The sequence below is a fragment of the Phalacrocorax aristotelis genome, chromosome 5, assembly GCF_949628215.1.
Source record: "Phalacrocorax aristotelis chromosome 5, bGulAri2.1, whole genome shotgun sequence".
Lineage (NCBI taxonomy): Eukaryota > Metazoa > Chordata > Aves > Suliformes > Phalacrocoracidae > Phalacrocorax > Phalacrocorax aristotelis.
In genome coordinates this window covers 2,465,269-2,483,201 of record NC_134280.1, presented here as the reverse complement: position 1 = coordinate 2,483,201, position 17,933 = coordinate 2,465,269, and the positions used below count along the sequence as shown (strand labels likewise).

The following is a 17,933-nucleotide window of genomic DNA, read 5'->3' as shown; positions in this document are numbered from 1 at the left end:
GGTGCTTAATATTTAAATTAATGCAAAAGTGATTCGTGACCCACATACACTATTGTTATTTTTTTCAAATTCCTTCGTCCTCAGTGGTTCATCCACTAAGATACTGGATTGGTTTTTCTCTCTGCCATTGTGATTAGTTTTATATCGCTGTGGGCTTGACACCGCAGTTTGAGAACTACCAAGTTAGGTGTTCACTTGGAACGCTCGTCAAAACCACAGAATAACTTTCAAACAGCATTTCTTAACATACATATGAATGGAAAGAGTTAAGGAAACACCACCACCACCACCCCCAAAAAAGAAAAAATATAGAAGATTTGTTGGGATATATTTAAATGTAGAAAACTTGAAAGAAAACTTAAGAAAATACTATCAGATCAATGTCTGAAAGTGCCCGTGTACAGGCATGGAATATCTTCTTGTTGGTGAGAGGTTCTGCCAGGATTTGCAGGTGAAAACATTCCCTTCCAGCTCCCTCAGGAGACAGATGTATAGGGCTGAATGCATTGCTTTATTGCCACTGCAAGCTGCACCAGCTTAAGCCTAGGCTGAATCTGGAGCATGTGTCTAATGTTAATGCAACACCATAGCAAACGTTAGGTTCTTTCCTCAGGTATCAAAATATTCGCCATATCCGATGACTCTTCACTATAAAACACATACTGAACCCTGTAGAGCTTTTGTTACTGTCCAGCATAGATGAAGTTTATTCATCTGAGGGATTGTTCAGAGGATATTATGGTGGACATCTGAATCCTGACTTCAGGACTGGATGACCTCTCATGATCCCTTACAGCCTCAGTTATTCCGTGAGTCTATGATTCATAAGCCATTGTATTTCTTTGGGCTTATCCTTCCTCCGTATTGAATAAATATATTCATGCAGACATTAGACCTTGTATAAATTGAGAGAGAAGCTGTCAGATGCTGTCATTATTAGAATTGTTTGTTACTTTATGCCCTTTATTTATTAAGTCTCTTTTTCTAAGCGAGGTCTTTCACCATTAACAGTTAACTTCAGTAAAAAATATTGTTTTATTCATTATTGCATGAGTGTCTTTCTCAAGAATTTCAGCATAGCAGTCTATTACGAATCCTCTCCAAGCTGGAATGCGCTGCTTGCTTTTATGAGTTAGTCACTATTAACACATTTTTGTGTTCTTGTGGGATTGGCACCTGCCTACCACAGAACAGAACGATTCCCTGTGGCATAGACATCTGGCTCCGGTCTAAGCTCATTAAGCTGTCAACTCCCACTGCAATATCATCCAGAGGAATTTGCATGCAATGGCAGAGGGAAAGGGTGACCTGTGCAGAGAAAGGCATCCACATCATACTTCTTTCAGAAGGAGAAATCTTAGTGTCAGTCTGAGAGGATTCTCTTCATACGAATCAGTAATTTGTCTTTTTAGATTACCAGTGAATGATATAGCTGTTGAATTTTCACTTTCCTTTGGTTTCCATTCCTTCCCTCATGCCTCTTTGCACTTTCTAGGTTCCCAGAAGATATTACGAGTATGTCACCACTCCCAGCCAGCAAAGGCTAAGCGCCGGTCTCCTTCAGCTAACGAGGACTGAATGCTCCACAGCAACGCACGCAGCACTGTCTCTTCCATTCACTGCCGCCCCAAAAGTCTGTACTGCCGTCTTCACAGCTCATATCCCAGGTGACCTCAGATACGCCTTGGGTATTGATGTTTAGAAAGCAACAGACTTCTAGCAACATGCTTTCACAGAATAATGTTGAATTAGGCCACATTCAAAAAGCGCGGACTCTTATCTATTAGGCATTAAAGTAGAAAACAAGTACAAATAAAGATGCAGTCCTCAAATGTAGAAAGAAGAAACAGTAGGGCTCCAACCTCTGTGCAATGAGACAAGTCTCGAGAGTGCTTTCGTGTTTTGCTGGCAGAAGAGCTGTAAAGTGTGGTGGGACAATCAGTACGGCAGAGAGTGGAGAAGAAACTGGGAGGGAATATCCCTGGTCCCAGCATCCCACTCTGTGATAGCTCACGGCAGGGAAGAGGAGAATAAGCCACTGACCTGTGCATGTCCCAGGCTGGCCAGAGGGAGCCAGCTTTTTGGGGTACCTGAGTGGGAAGTCCCAGTGCCAGGCTGTGACGGCGGCATGCACGTGAGCTGTCAGGAGCGAGAACACATAAATACCTTGTACACCTACTGCTGTGCGCTGAAGGTTCAGACTCGAGCGGGTGAGGCAGGAAGGTACACGTAGGTGAACTGTATTGGAGGAACAGGTTTGCTGTCATCAGTGAGGGCTGCAGAGCAGCAGGTCAGGAGAGGTTGTAGTGAGGGGGGGGTCGGTGTCTTCTCCCTAGTAACAAGCGATAGGACGAGAGGAAATGGCCTCAAGCTGCCCCAGGGAAAGTTTAGGTTGGATATTAGGAAAAACTTCTTCACCGAAAGGGTTGTCAGGCATTGGCACAGGCTGCCCAGGGAGGTGGTGGAGTCTCCATCCCTGGAGGTATTTAAAAGAAGGGCAGACGTGGTGCTTGAGGATATGGTTTAGTGGTGGACTCGGCAGTGATAGGTTAGCAGTTGGGCTCGATGATCTTAAGGGTCTTTTCCAACCTTAATGATTCTATGATTCTAAGACACGGGTATTTTGGTGGAAGGTGCCTTGCTACTCTGATGCAGGGGAAAGGCTCTCCCTTTCTGCAACTGCCCGAGTTGTAGGTGGGAGGAGTACGTGTGTGTCCATGTACACAATGTAGCTCGGCATTCATCATGTTAAGGCTGGAGTGATGAAGAATATCTTCCTCCTTTGTACAAGTCATCTATGTAAAATATTTTTGAGTAGGCACAGAGTCCTCCACCCTTTCCTTTTCATTTATTTTAATTTGATCGTGTTCATGGTTGTTAGCACATCTTTTTTCGGTAGCTCCTGACTCAGAAGTTACAAATGTTATCAGAACTGGAGAGCAGAGCCTTCCAATGGCTGCTCAGGAGTGCGGAGCACCAGGCCATTTTCCATACTCTCATCTTCCCCCCTTTCTAATCTCCCACTCATGCACAACGAGCAGCTGCAGCATTCACTTTCAGCCAGAAGGGAAGACAAGCAGACAGCTGTCACGCTATGAATCAGATTTTAAACTGTGGTTTGGAGGGGAAGATTTTAGCTTTACTTCCCACTTGCTGAACAAAGAGTATCTGTTTTTGACACTTGCAGTTTTATGCTGATCTGGGAGTTTGACTTGCAATTACAGATTCCATGGAGGGAAATGGAATTCAAATAGCCAATGCAAAATATTCTTGTTTAATTTTTTCATTAATTAGGTCGCTGTGAAATTAAATCCGCATTGTGTACCACAAAACAGGATATTTAAACGGGAACGAGAGGTAGTATGTGTGATTCTCTTCGGTCCTGTAAATGGTGTGACTGGAAACGCTATAGGCAGATAGACTGGTTATTAGTTTTATTGTTTTGCGGAATTTGAAGACAGTGAGGGCTGAAGAATGAACAGACTTTGGCTTGAAAAGTGCTCATGTGTGCTGCAGTAGTGAGGGATAGAATGGTTTCTTGGACACACTGGGAATCAAGAGAGCCAAAAGTGGAGTCACATGGACGACTGCAGACATCACATTTAATTGTGTAATAATACTAGAGCAAGCACAATTGGAGCAGGCTTGCTGACCTCACAGCTGAAAGCACTATTTAAGGTCTGGCTACCAGATGTTCCAATAGGATCTCGCCAGCTGCTAGCAGAGGTTACCTTTAGTGTTTTAACAGGGAATATTTACAGCCTTATAGTTCGGAAGAGATGATTGCGCTAATTTTCTTTTCTGCCCTGCTGTGGAACAAGGCTGAAGCGTGGGGATTCAAGGACGGAGTGCTGCACAACTCTATTTGGCTAGGTAAGAAACAATTTAATCGGGAATGTTTTGCTGCAAAAGTCACTGTGTTTGTCTAACAGCGTAAAGATGAGCACCTAGCAATACCAAATTGAGCCATGCATTAATATTAGCACTGAAACTGGCAATCATTTTATCTGAGTAGTGACTGTAAGCGTTGTCCTTATGAGCTCACTATTTTTACTATTTGCCTGAAGTGCAAAGTAGTTGTGGAATATTTCATCTGAACGCCTTTTCCTACAGCATGAGGTAAAGTGAAAACAGCGTTAAATAACAGTTGCTTCTAATGAAGGAAAATGAGTGTGAGAAGAAGCATTTGCCAACAGAATGAATTACTTTCTGCATGAACGTACTTCAGATGCCTGGGGTCCTACATATGAAACTAAATGGTCTGGAAATAATAGTGATAATATTTCCTAGGTTTCTAGGAAAGTACGGAAATATATATGTTTTGGCCGTTGGTTTGTTCACATCATTAAACAGTGGAGGGAAGATTTCAAAAGGGCTACAGAAAATGCTGTGGGAGTAGTTTCTTGTACCTCAAGTGAGTTTAAATAGCTCTTAGAGTTCTTTTACAGATCTTTATCATTATCCAATACAACAGAAAAATACATTCAGAATACAGTCACATAAAGGATGGCGAAACAAAAACACACCCTGAGTGCTCCGTTTTATAGACAAATACTGACAAACTCCTTTATCCCCTCTAGAATGCTGTGTATTTCTTTAAGGATTTTAGGAATTCCTGTAGCTGGTCCATGTTTCTGTTGTGCCCAGATGTTTCATGAGGGACCAGGGCCACGCTCTTATTAGCTGGTGCCACAACCACGTGCCTCCAGTCCCTTCTCAGAGGACCATGTAAACTAGCAGGAACACAAACGAGAAGGAGATCTATATTGTTTTCCATTTGACTGCACATTTTTAATGACTTCTCTTTCCTTCGAAACTTGGAACATGCCTGCTGTGTCCCATAGTTGCGGAAGGTGCTCAGGTGGGGGAGAGCTCTAAGGGAGGACAGCTTGGCAGCTTCATGCACCACCTCAAGTGGCTGCTATTCAAAAAAAAAAAAACCAGGATGGCAGAGATGAAGTTTGTGTGAGAAACAAGCAAAGCTTCTATTCTTGTCTGGAATAACAGTAAGGAGACAGGGAAGATAAAAGTAAGGCTGAGGCTGTGTTGAGCCCTGACAGTAGGGACAGAGAAGTTGAATTTGATTCAGGCTGCGATGGGTTGCTCATGTTCCCTGCACAGTTCTGCGCTCAGCCAGCCAGTGGTTTTCTAAAGAGCGCTCCTGTGCAGCGCCGGGCAGAGCCGGGCCACAGACTATCCCTGGATGAGAACACCCTGGTGACGGGGAAGAGAGCCCAGGCACACACCATGCCGCTTGCACAGAGAATGGGTCCTGGGTGTTTTATTGCAAATATGGGCGTACCCACCTGACTGCTGCAACCAGCTGGTTTTAAACTGAAGGAGGGTAGATTTAGACTGGATATAAGGAAAAAAATTTTTACTATGAGGGTGGTGGAACCCTGGCCCAGGTTGCCCCAAGAGGTGGTCGATGCCCCATCCCTGGAACCATTCCAGGTCAGGCTGGACGGGGCTCTGAGCAACCTGATCTAGTTGAAGATGTCCCTGCTCACTGCAGGGGGGTTGGACTGGATGGGCTTTAAAGGTCCCTTCCAACTCAAACCTTTCTGTGATTCTATGTAGCCTTTAGAGGCTTCCACAACATAAATGAGAATTTGTGATAACAGCGATCATTTAGGCAGTTCTATGAATTGAAGTCAATTTGAACAAAAAATTTTCTAATTCTTTAAAATGAAGAAACAGAGTGTTAACTGGAACGCATAATAAAATTATGTTTTGCTACACCTTTAGCATTTACCGTGAGAGTAAATAAAAATAAACCGTGGGGTAAAAACTGATGACTTGCTCTAAATAAACAAACGTGTAAAATCTGGAAGCACAGTGTGCAACTTGGAAATAACCACTCTGCTTTCTTATCCCCATGACTCTTTTGAAGCTCCTTTAGAAACGCACCATCTACTGTAGCTACAGCAATGAAATTACTGAAACAACCCTCAAAATGCAGTTAATTGAATTACCAATGGAATTCAGTGACATTATATATAAGTGGTGACATTAGATATAAATGAAGAAAACTTTGGCAAAATCACAGCCATCCAATATATGTATCTTGGTATTTAAAAAAAAAAAGTGTAACTTGAACAGTAAAACAAGTAACCCCAATCTCATACTCACTATGCACCAGCATAAAGGCAAGACCCCCCTCTCCCCTGAATAAAACCTAGGAATGCCCAGTGACATCCAAGCTTTGCTTATCTCCTCTTCTTCTGACAAGCACTATCAAGACCAAACTGAAAATGAAGGGAAATTTCCAGTTTACCTTTCTTCCTCAACAAATCATGAGCACAAATATGAAATCTTCAATTAATGCTGGTCCAGAAATGCTCATGTCTTTTTACCTTCTTTCTTGTGACAAAACAGCTCTTGTTTTTGCAGTAAGCACACAGTCCTGCTGCAGCTGTCTGCATCACCTTCCTGTCAATGTCTTTCTTCTGTGAACGGAATGTTTTTGTTGCTCATTTTTGACACAAGCACATTATAACCAAAGGTTTATTGTAAACTGATGAGAGGATTGGAGCCGTCTTGCCCAGATATGCTCATACACTTATTTGAGTGCCAGGTCTTAGTGCCACGCAGTAGGTTTGCCAGGACAGCTGCTGCACTCTTTGTGTTCAGAATTTCAGCCCCGTTCGCAGACCCTGTGTCTGCGCGGTGTAGGGGCCGTACCTACCCCATTTGGTGGAGTACTCGGCGTATGACCCTGCGTGTTAGCAGAGGCCCCTGCCAGTAACTCTACATGGCCATCTTTTGCTTAAAAGGTAAATATTTCTTTTTATTTAGCATTTAGTATTTGTGTCATGCATTTTGATGGCACTTTATTAGGCCAATTTTCATGCTTGTGTGTTTGTGAAGAAGAGGTTGCCTACATTGTACCATCTCCTACTGCTGTGGGTGAGTAGAGGGTCACTGTCCTTGCAGGATCCTGCTGTCTCTGGACTTCAAGGAGAGATTTTAAGAAACATGAGTTGGAAGAAACATGTCCTGTCAGCCATGTAACCCGTGACCTTTTGAGTAAGAGCCACAGAAGAAAAGTGGGTGGAGAAATCCCTGAGAGAACAGTCCCAATACGCAGGTTTTCAGGCAAAGAAGGAAAGAATTTTGCTGAAAGTTCTCACTCTTGTCCGGGAAGAGGTGACTTCAGGCAGGTCAGATAATGAGAGCAGCCTTCAAGCAGAATCCCCCATCAGGGAAGACGCCCAGCTGAGGCTGGGACACGCCGTACTCTGTAGCGCTGGCCCCATGGCACGCGAAGGGTACGCATTTACAGAGGTCAGCGTGCAGTTGTGCTTGCAAGTGAAGACAATATTTCATGCAGGTTTACCTACACGGCCATGACATCACCTCTGTAAAGGCTAATAGCAACTCGTGCGGGTGGGTGTTCATGTGTGACTGTGAATATGTGTATATATGTAGAAATGGATATATAAATATGTAAATATCCACTAATAATTACTAAGTACAGTCGGACCGAGGTAATAAGTAAAAGAAGTATCTAGGTCTGGTTTTGCTGATGCATTTTATCTTTCTGCACAGCCTCTAATGGAATCAAGAGGGAGGGGGCAAAAATGCCACTGAAAGATCTGATCAGTTAATTAGAATATACTGTTAGGGAATACTGTATAATTAAACTGTGACACACCGAGCCAGCATTAAATCTCAAAGCTTGGTGGAGTACATGTGCGTGGTGCCTCTATCCAAAGGCTACTTTAATCGTGTTACAAAGGAATGACAGAGATACAGATCGGTGATTGCTCTCAGCAGAGTAACACCACCCGCCAAGCCGTTGCACGAAGGCTCAGTGGCGCTGCTGTTGGTAGAGCAGCCCTTGCAGAAACTGTGAAGAGCAGATCTTTCCAGCAATATTCTGAAAAACACGATGCTTGTCCATACTTACACATTTTAGTGTCAATAAGGCGGTGTAGATACTTTTCGAGGGGTAAGAGTTGAAGGCAATATTGCCAGGTGAAAAAGTGGGGAGAACAACCGAAAATGCCAAGTTTTTAGCTCCAAGAGCAATGAGCCCAAACAGTTGGCAATTCCCCCTGGGTCCCCGGTGGTACATCCAGCAGCAGTTGCACGGAGGGAACAGGGTGGGTCTTGCAAAGGTGGCTGCCACAGGGATGAGAGCTGTCACCAGCAACCATTATCGGCCATAAGGTGTAAGACGGCTCTTGCTTTGGCTGTGAGTGGTCACCTTTGCTGAGGTGACAAACCTTCAGTTCAGTGGCCCCTTAACTCTTTGACTCGGCAGCTGAGCTGATCCCAAAGACTACAGTCTGTGTTTTACAATTCACCTTTCAGTTCGCTTCCCGGTGAGCTGCAGCGATCAGTAACGACAATTCCAGGTTGTCCCGAGTGTGCAGTGAGGTTCAACAGTGCGATTTTCTGCAGTACTCAGATTTTCAATTCACATGTTCTGAATCCAATGCAATCGTACTGCAAAGAAGCCGTGAGTGGATTTATCAGGTTAGACATGACAGACTACTGAGTGAATTAGAAATAACACTTCTATGAATAATTTATAATTAAAATAGATTTTTTTTTTTTAATACAGCATGCCATTATGCCACAGCTGTTAGTTGTTGTGACTCTTCTTTGCAATGGCACTGGCTTCTTCAGAAAGGTTTTTCCACGGACTGCATGTTGTCCCGTGCCCACGACAGTGATGTTCCCAGCGATGCTGCTGAAAGCGGCTCTCAGTTGTCTCAGACTATTGTCAGCAATATTGGTTAGTTCACTGGGCGCAAGGCCAGTGACCGTGGGTCCAAAAACTACATTGGCAAACATCCTCCTGTAGCTATTAAGGGTTCTCACCATTGCTAACCACAATTCAGTGGTGACCATGGTTTTTTTAAAAAGTATCCTAACCTTGCCAGAACTACCAACTCTAAGGACGTCCCTAGAAAAGACATTCTTTTTTTCCCGTGGTACAAATAGCCACTGTTAAAAAGGTTTCCTGTTTTGCATCTTTTTTCAGTCACATTGACCAGTGACTGCTACAGACAGACATTTCTCCCAGATTATACTAAATATAAGAAAGAACTAAACAAAAATGCCGTTCAGATTAGATGTGCAGATTGGTTCTGAGACAGGTTTCCAAACATATGGCATCAGACAAGTGCAACCTGAAAAGATTATAAAACTTGTAGTAGTACTGCCAGTTTCTAGGTTTCCCTGGAAAGCTGCTTTATATTGTACTTGTAACAGCAAAGAAAAAAAAATATTAAGAAAGTGCATTAATTTTCTGTGCAGCAAAAATGTCAGCCAGCAATTGTTCTGGTCCTGCCCTTTGTGACACAAGCTCAGATATTTTTATTTCACATTTTTATTCCCTTTAATTTCTGCCTCTCCTCTATCCAAGTAGCTCTGATTTAACCTCCTTGGAGAGTCAAAACAACGCTCTGATTCATCTTACAAAGGCACTTAGAGTTAGATCCAAAAGTATGCTGTGATAGCAATCCAGACGGAGCTTCCCCTGAGCCAGATACGATACACAGAACTAGTGATGCTGACACCAGCCGATCGTTCCCGTAACTACTGCCTCCTGAGTGGTCCTAGGGGAGTCCTTCCCTGCATTTGTTGATTTTCTGTTGTTCAAAAACTCACCCAGCTCTGACTAGCTCTGTTGTTCAAAACTTCTCCCAAACAAAAACATACCTTTGGGTTGCAAAAACATGCCTTTGGGTTGGGAGGGACATATTTTCCTGACGCTTTCCAAGTGGCACAGCTACTAGCTGAACATTTTGTTTCTCTTCTCACCTGGACAGTAGCCCAAAGTGCCGGTCTTGGGGAAACTGCTGGAGGTGATGAGAGCTCCCCGGAAGGTGGGCCAGCTGAGACACAATACTGAAATGGTTTCTTGCTTTGGTCCCACAGAACGAGCAGCTGGAGTGTATCACAGGGAGTCACGCTCTGGGAAGTACCAGCTCACCTATGCGGAAGCAAAAGCAGTCTGTGAATACGAGGGAGGACATCTAGCCACGTATCAGCAGCTGGAGGCGGCAAGAAAAATAGGTTCGATAAAAATCATGGCTATTTGCTTCTCACATCACTCATTCGTAATGTTGCCAGTCTTGTGTTTTCAAGAACGTTAGGAACTCTGGGAGCGAGAGACTTGTAAACACTCTGGATTTTTGCCCAAGTTGCATGCGATTTCCCCCCTCCGTCACAGAGCATGACTGCGCTACCTACAGAGCTGTCAGGGATAACATCTGCACGCAGCGCTAGGCATCCCCCTGAGCTCTGGCTGCAGCACAGTCCCAGAACCAGCAACACCTAGTGGAGAGCCATCTGGCTGAGCTGGGAAGCAGCAGTACCTCCTCAGCTCCAGCACCTGGGGGCTGCTGGGGGCTGCAGCGGAAGGCCCTTATCCCCAGGGAGCTTCTATAGTAAATGTGCTTAGCTATTTTTCATATCATCGGTCAAAGATGTTTCCATGTATAGTCCAGCCACGTTTTCTCTGAGAGGGAGCGAGTGGTGTGCTCGGAGTGAAAAGCAGAGCTGAGTGAGGGCTGCACTGTATCTCTATTTGATTCCTAGTAAGAAATTATTAATTCATTCAGAGCGTTAGGCAAACAATTGAAAATATCCTCCACTCCAGAAATTTGCAGGCTAGGCCGTTGAGTCAGAAGCTGGCTCTCGGCACCAGCACACATGCAAAAAGGGTACTTTTGTCTCTTCTGAGTAGCTCATAGTCCAGGGACGCCACAAATATGTTCCAGTTCGTCTGGTGAAAACATTGAATTGGTCTCTACCAGACAGTGAATAACATTGCATTCTTTGGCTATTGTTTTTAAGTTCTCAGCCACAAAATGCATTAACAGGATCTTTTTGTTTAGCAAGAGATACTTGCGGCATTTCAGGTATTTAAATTTAAATTGAAAGTATTTTAAGTAAATACTTTGTTTTCCTAGCTGTCTTTTGTGTGTAGTATTTTATTCATTCTCAGAACTTAATGCTGCAAACCCCTGAGATATGATTGAGTAAATTTGTATGGCTTCAAAAGGGAAACAAAGAACACACTTCCATAACTCATCCAATATATAATTGGATTACAAATGCTGGTACAGCACTTAAGACTCACTACCCAGGAAACTACATAGTCCATCTGCATTTGATTTTTGTTTTCAGATGAAGAACCAATAATGATGTTGTGGAGAGCACGATGCAATGTTATATTCTGTGTTTAAAATTATCCTCTCAAAGTACTGTTCTTTCCTGTAGTTCAATTTCTTTTAGGCCAATTACATGCAAGTCATTGATCAGCTTGAGTAAAGCTTTACTTACTTGAATAAAAAGCAGAGTTTCTTGCCTGGGATCAATTTATCACATCCACGTCTCATTTTCTCCCTGTTGCAGGTTTCCACGTGTGTGCTGCTGGCTGGATGGCAAAGGGCAGAGTTGGTTATCCCATAGTAAAAGCTGGGGCCAACTGTGGCTTCGGAAAAACCGGTATTGTTGACTACGGGATTCGCCTCAACAGAAGCGAGAGATGGGATGCCTACTGCTACAACCCTAACGGTGCGTTTAAAAATGACCCATTGCTCTTTGGGTCTAAGATGATGCCTAAGCGCCATGCTCCCTGGCTGCACAAAGGCACCCAGGCTCTGAACGAGGTAGCTTCACTACCATAAATATACTGTCTGAGAACAGGGAGGGGCACGTATTGACGCAAATTTATTTGGAGCTGTGCACCAAGGCCCCTCTACCGTTACCTATAGCTGATCTGGCTGCTCAGAGCTCAGTACCATGTATACCTGGGCCTAAGCAAAGTCCTTGCAGGAACTAAAAATGTAATGATATGCTGTTGTTGATTAAAGAGGTAAGTAATATTTCCAACGTGATGTGCAAATGTCTTGTTTTGTATAAGAGCGTTTTTATTTAAATAACTAATCTGAGGTGTTTAACATGGAAACCATTTCCCAGATATTTTGCCTGTAAACAGGCTAAACTTAGGGTTAACCCTTATTCCTTCTCTCTTGTGCCTGAGATAGAACAACTTTAAAAATGCATGCCGTGCCTGGGACTGAAATACCTGACAGTTTCAGCTGCCGGCAATGCCTTGTGTGTGTTTCTGTGTGCGCGTGTAACTAGGTGAAGAAAAGTGGATCTCCAAAGCAGGTCTGGAGGCACGACTCAAACACGACTGTCAAGGCTTCACCAGATATGGAACATCTCTCCATCCCCCTCCAGTCAATACAGCGCAGATGACTGAAATACTGATGTGGCCACTGTTTCAGTTTAGCTTGATACCGCTTCATATAGCAGGGAAGACAGAAAAAGTAGGCACCAACAAGAAAAGCAAAGCTTAACTTTGTGCAGTGCTTGGCTACCCTACTACTCCAAGCGTACTACCCTGCCTGGCAGAGCCAGAAGTTGGAGTTGTCCATGACGTCTGTACAGCTGTGCACATTTTGCTTGTGCTCACGGGGCTTGAGCTTGTTTATGTTAGCTGGGCAGTTGTTAATCAAATAGCTCTGTGGGGTGGGGGACGTTCACAGATGTTCAGCATACAAGGAGAACTGTAAGAGAGACTACTGCGTTCATTATTACCACATGTAAACTGGCAGCCTGACATTCTCCTTTGTCAGCCTTCTCCTCCGGGAAGAGAGGTAGTTATTTTCCAAATGCACTGTTTCGTTAGACGACAAAGGGAAACCAGAACTGCCAACACTCAGCAGCTGGCTTGAGGCTCTCCCATTGAAAGGATATATACTCACCCTTGATGGACAGTCTGCTACAAAGCCTGGCAAGTTGTCTGTTTGCAGGTGGAGAAAAGCAGCCTGGGGGAACAACAACAAATCTCTGACTGCAGGGAGCCTGTGCTCTTCTCTAGGATGCTAAAGGTGTCAGGAGTGGAGTTGTTCGCATGTTTGAAACGTACATCCCACCTAGCAATGATCTGGAGCTGAAAAGTACAGGACTTGCTGACAGCGTACAGACTAAGAGGGTTAATCGGACTATCCAGCTTAAGGTCCCTAACTCACGTGCCCTGAATCACCCTTAGAAAGTACCTCCCCCTCCCCCAGGTCTGAATTTGGGGAACTACAACAAATCCTCATCAGGCAGTGTGAGGTCCCCAAATTGGTTGGTCCCACTGTCAGGGAGCTGCTAAAGTTCAAATGGCCACTGAGTCAAACCGGAACGAGTGGTTTTCGTCCCAAAGGAGACGTTCCAAAGGGAGTGAAGAGCTGCAGCAGTAACGGGAGTACGGCGCGATGTATGCGATCACTGGCCTTTTAAAGTTTTTTTGTAGCAGACACACTTTCAAGAGGTTTTTGAAGAAGAAAGGATGAAACTGAATGCCAGGATGACTTGCAAGTACAGCTGTAAAGCTTAGAGTCTGACATTGCCAGAAACCCCAAATGCCTTTTACATAAAACACTTAGCTCTGGCCCAAGGTCCACTGAAGTCAATGAAAGCTTTCCCTCTGAATTTAGTGAGTTTTGGATCATACCTCTTGTTTCCAAAATAACTGCTCCCAGAAGCTAAGAATGACTGGCTCTTCTTGTGAATGCTGAGTGCTTAAACATATGAGAAGTTCTGTCACGCTGGGTGTTCCTATGTGATTTTCTACTGATATGCTGGGTCAAAGTGCACAAAGATTTAAACCACAGCAACATCCAGAATGAATACTTCAACTCTAATGTTCTTCTTTTTCTCTTAGGAAAAGAATGTGGTGGAGTCTTCACAGATTCGAAACACGTTTTTAAGTCACCAGGCTACCCAAATGAGTATGAAAATGATCAAATTTGCTACTGGCATATTAGAGTAAAGTATGGACAACGTATTCACCTACAGTTTCTAGAGTTTGATGTTGAAGACGACATTGCTTGTATGGCTGATTTCTTGGAAGTCTACGACAGCTATGATGATATCAATGGCTTTGTGGGCAGGTAAAGCAATTCCAGCTTTAATATGCAAATAATCAAATGATGTAATTTTTTCCCCAGAACAGTACTGCAGAAGAACACTGTATTACCTTACCCAATTAGCACCTCTGATACGCCCGTAATACTTGTACCAATGGTACCTGACTTATCTTTCCTGGCAATTTACTTCGCTGTCATTAACACAGGCCTGTAAAGAGTGGCAGAGAATTGCGCTTTGCCCTTTTCTGCCTTGGTAAATTGCATGAAAGCAAGCTGCAAGGCTTTTTAGTTAGCTGCTTATCTTAATTCTCTTCATTTTACAGGAGGAACTCCAAGCAATCTCAAACAGTATTTTGTATTTGCTTTAATTGAAAGGAGGGAGGTGAGGTGTTAAACTGTTAGTAAAAATGTATTTAAGTTACTATTTGCTACAGAAGTAAAACCTTTTCTAACAATATTAGACAGGTGTTATACATCACTTCTCTTACTAGATTTAGTTTCCCTCTTTGCTTAATTCTCACTTTGTTTTTTTCTTTGATGTCATATTTTCTCTTGTCCTTTAGCATTCGTATTTTGGGATGAAGTACCTCAGTTTTCCAGAGTGAAAAATAAACCAGATAAAGTGATAAAAACCACTCCCCAATTCCTGCCACTTTTCACATCCTCTCTACAAATCACGTGTAGCAAAGCAAGGATATAGTGCATTTGTTTTGCCTTTACAGATCATTTGAAATGTTTTTCTTGACAGTGTTCTCCCTTTCTTAGTCTTGGGCCATTGTTCTTTTCCTTAACCCTGTGTTAAATTGCTTTTTCTTGTTTTGCATCATTTACTTCCTGCATATATAGAAAAATGTTTCCTGCATTTTTCCCTCCCCTAAACCTTACTAGAAGATAATGACAAGAATCTTTTAGGCAATTGCTTTAACATATAGAGGAGAATTACGTAGACTGAATACCTATAACCAGTTCAGCCCCATGAGCCACAGCTCCAAAGGAGAGTACAGCCCGGGAGCCACCGCTCAGTGTAGGTATGGCATATTTGCTGGGTCGTTTAGTCATGACCATTTATACTTTTTTTCCAGGTTTTGTGGAGATGAGTTGCCGGACGATATCATTAGCACAGGTAATATAGTTGCACTCTTTATGGTAAAAACAAAAATTCAGCCAAAGTCACCTGTTGTCCCTACTTTCTAATAATATCCGGTAAAGGTGTCCAGACACAGTCCCTGCCTCGTGGCCAGCAAGTCATAAACTGCTATTCAAAACTGCCAGCATGCTCCTTCATCAATGCAGTTCCTTCTAAATCAAGGTAAAAGAAAAGAAGTCTAGTTAGAAGATAACCAGGGTGCATCCTGCTGCCTCACGGAGGTAGTACACCTGCACACGTAAGGAGTTTTCACACAGGCTACTTCGTACAGCAGCCCTGTAATCAGTGACCGAGCCCTACCTACGCACACAACCTTCACGCACCAATTTTACTCATAGAATCATAGAATCGTTGATGTTGGAAAAGACCTCTAGGATCATCAAGTCCAACCCCCAACCCAACACCCCCAGGCCTCCTAAACCATGTCCCCAAGTGCCACGTCTGCACGGGTTTTGAACCCCCCCAGGGCTGGTGACTCCCCCACCTCTCTGGGCAGCCTGTGCCAGGGCCTGACCGCTCTTGCAGTGAAGAAACTATTCCTAATATCCAACCTAAACCTCCCCTGATGCAGGTGGATTGCTCTAAAGATCTCAGAAGCAAGCAAGAAAGAGCACTTTTAAAATAACTCTGAAATATCACATTTGTATGCCACCCAAAAACGTAACCTTTGTTTTCCTTTCTCTTATCCCAGGCAATGTTATGACCTTAAAGTTTTTGACAGATGCTTCAGTGACTGCCGGTGGTTTTCAGATTAGATATGTTACTATGGACATGCCTTCAAAGCCGAGTGACGGGAAGAATACAACATCCCAAGCTAAACCAAACTTCTTATCTGGAAAATTTGGTATTATGTGAGCAGAGTAATGAGATACACTCATTCAGAAACATGTTTTAGAACCCCGTTCAGATACGTGTTTCTTCAGACATTTTCTCCATATCTTTCTAACTTTTTATGTCCTGATTTTATGTAAGTTTTGTTAATAGAGTATACTAGGAAATAAATTATAAAATATACTTACATGAATACAGACTACTTTTAGGTTACAAGTACTGTAAAAAATCTGAAGAATTCATTGTTACCAAAGATTTAAAAATTATTTTTCTATATAAACTGGTCCTTCTCCTCATTTCTTGCATCATTTGAACAAACTTTTGGTGTGGCCATTTCAATTATTTTTAAATTTAATATGCTATCCTTATTTTCCTGCAGAGTAAGCTTATTCTAAAGATACAGAAATTTATCTTGTGGGTGGCCTAGTGCCACCCATGTAATTGTCTGAAGTCAGAAGACTGGCAAGCAGCATGGACAGCACAGAATCAATGATATTATCATCATAATTTTGTTGTCAGATGAATCAGAAACTACTCAGTGAATTTTGCCAGGGTTTCCTCATGCAGAGAAAAGATGTTCAAGTCCTTTCACTTCTCTGGTTTCACTTAGTAGGGAATGAAATGAAAGACTGGGCCATGGTAATAAAGCTGGTGAGATGAAGCACCAAAAGAAATTGCTAACCGAGTACCAGCAAATCCATTCAGAAGGTGCTGGTGAGATGCTCTATGTTGTTTACACGGGTTTTAAGAAGACTGTACTATTTTGAATTGATGAACATAAGTCATTCTCCGTATGTTTTTAACTTCAGTTTAAATTCCTCAGTCTGAAGCAGCATTAAAGCTACCTCTGTTTTAATCGTGTTGAGTTTCCAAGAAATTATTTTTATTTCCTGAGAACTTTTCAGGCTTTGAAACATTTTCCTTGATTTAAAGCAGTAAATAAGTTTTAAGAGTTCCTTTCTTTCGCTCTGCATATTTTCCTGACCCCAGATCTGCTGAAGTCTAATGCCCCATGAGAATCTTCCTGTGAATTATTTTCTTGCTTGGAGCATTGTGAATTCCTCAGAAAGAATTCTGCACAAGAGAAGAATCTTAAGCTAATCAGACCCATCTTTGCTTTGTTTATTCTAATTCTCAGTTCTTTATTTAATCTTTGAAATTTTATTGTTGTAATTTCACTGGGAATATAATCCTGCTTCCTGGCTATACTGGAGAACAATCTTGCACCTAGCACTGCAGCTTCTCTCCCTGTCAGTTCCAACACTTTATTCGTGCTTCATGGGAGCGCGCGCTAGGAAACAAAGGTTCGTGTCATTAGGTTCAGTGGGATCAAGCTGCACCTAAAATCTCCTGGTGCTTTTTAATCCTGCCACCTGGTGGTTTGAATAAACCTGCTTACATCCTCCTGTTATGTATAAAATGTCAATCCAGTTCTCCAGGATCGGCAAAAGTGTTTTTTAATAAGGAAAAACACATTAAGACAATTGTTACCATTTTGTTTATGACCTAGAGTGGCTTTTTGTTGGTTTGGGTTTCTTTTTTGTTGTTGTTGTTTTCTCTTTAATTGAGAGGCAACAGGTCTTGAACCAAGGGGCGCACAGAAATATCTGCCTGTCTGGAAACCCCCACAGAGCCAGAGGGTGACACTGTTTGGCAAGAGCTTCTTTCCAGAACAGGCACTCCTGCTAAGCATCTCCAACACCACTAAGAGGCCCTGCAGGTCACTAAGAAAGAAAGACCCTACCATTAACGCTACTGCTCAGGCCTATGTCTGCCCCTGAGAAATGGGTTTATCTGCACTTCGGATTTGCTGCCAGTGCCATTATTTCATATTACACCCACATACGCCCTGATGTATTCACACATCCGTCACTCGTACCCTCTCAGTGGCTTTACCATGAGATGAGATATACAGTGCACAGCTAAGTGCTAACGTTGTTCCACCTGGAGATGATGGTGGTGGATGTTGGGCAGCACTTGGTGCTACAGCCATGGCGGGGGGCGAACACCCTGGGTGCTTCCTGTTGCACTCACTTTTGCTCACCATTTGGAAATCCCGCACCTAC

The 17,933-nt window shown here is 43.1% G+C and overlaps 1 protein-coding gene across 1 annotated transcript; it reads left to right on the top strand.

Annotated features, from left to right (window-relative positions):
* Positions 1-3,192: 3,192 nt before the first annotated feature.
* On the top strand, positions 3,193-17,277 carry TNFAIP6 (TNF alpha induced protein 6). Its single transcript, XM_075092741.1, has 6 exons — positions 3,193-3,873; positions 9,895-10,032; positions 11,377-11,538; positions 13,685-13,913; positions 14,972-15,012; positions 15,728-17,277. Exons 1-6 carry the CDS (start codon positions 3,780-3,782, stop codon positions 15,889-15,891), a joined length of 828 nt encoding a protein of 275 aa, XP_074948842.1. The 5' UTR covers positions 3,193-3,779; the 3' UTR covers positions 15,892-17,277.
* Positions 17,278-17,933: the final 656 nt, after the last annotated feature.

Excerpts from the sequence above, each read along its gene's own strand:
- TNFAIP6 (XM_075092741.1), top strand. The coding sequence starts at position 3,780 with ATGATTGCGCTAATTTTCTTTTCTGCCCTGCTGTGGAACAAGGCTGAA. Across the intron at positions 10,033-11,376 it reads GGAGGCGGCAAGAAAAATAG|GTTTCCACGTGTGTGCTGCT; the intron begins GTTCGATAAAAA and ends TCCCTGTTGCAG. Across the intron at positions 11,539-13,684 it reads CTACTGCTACAACCCTAACG|GAAAAGAATGTGGTGGAGTC; the intron begins GTGCGTTTAAAA and ends TTTTTCTCTTAG.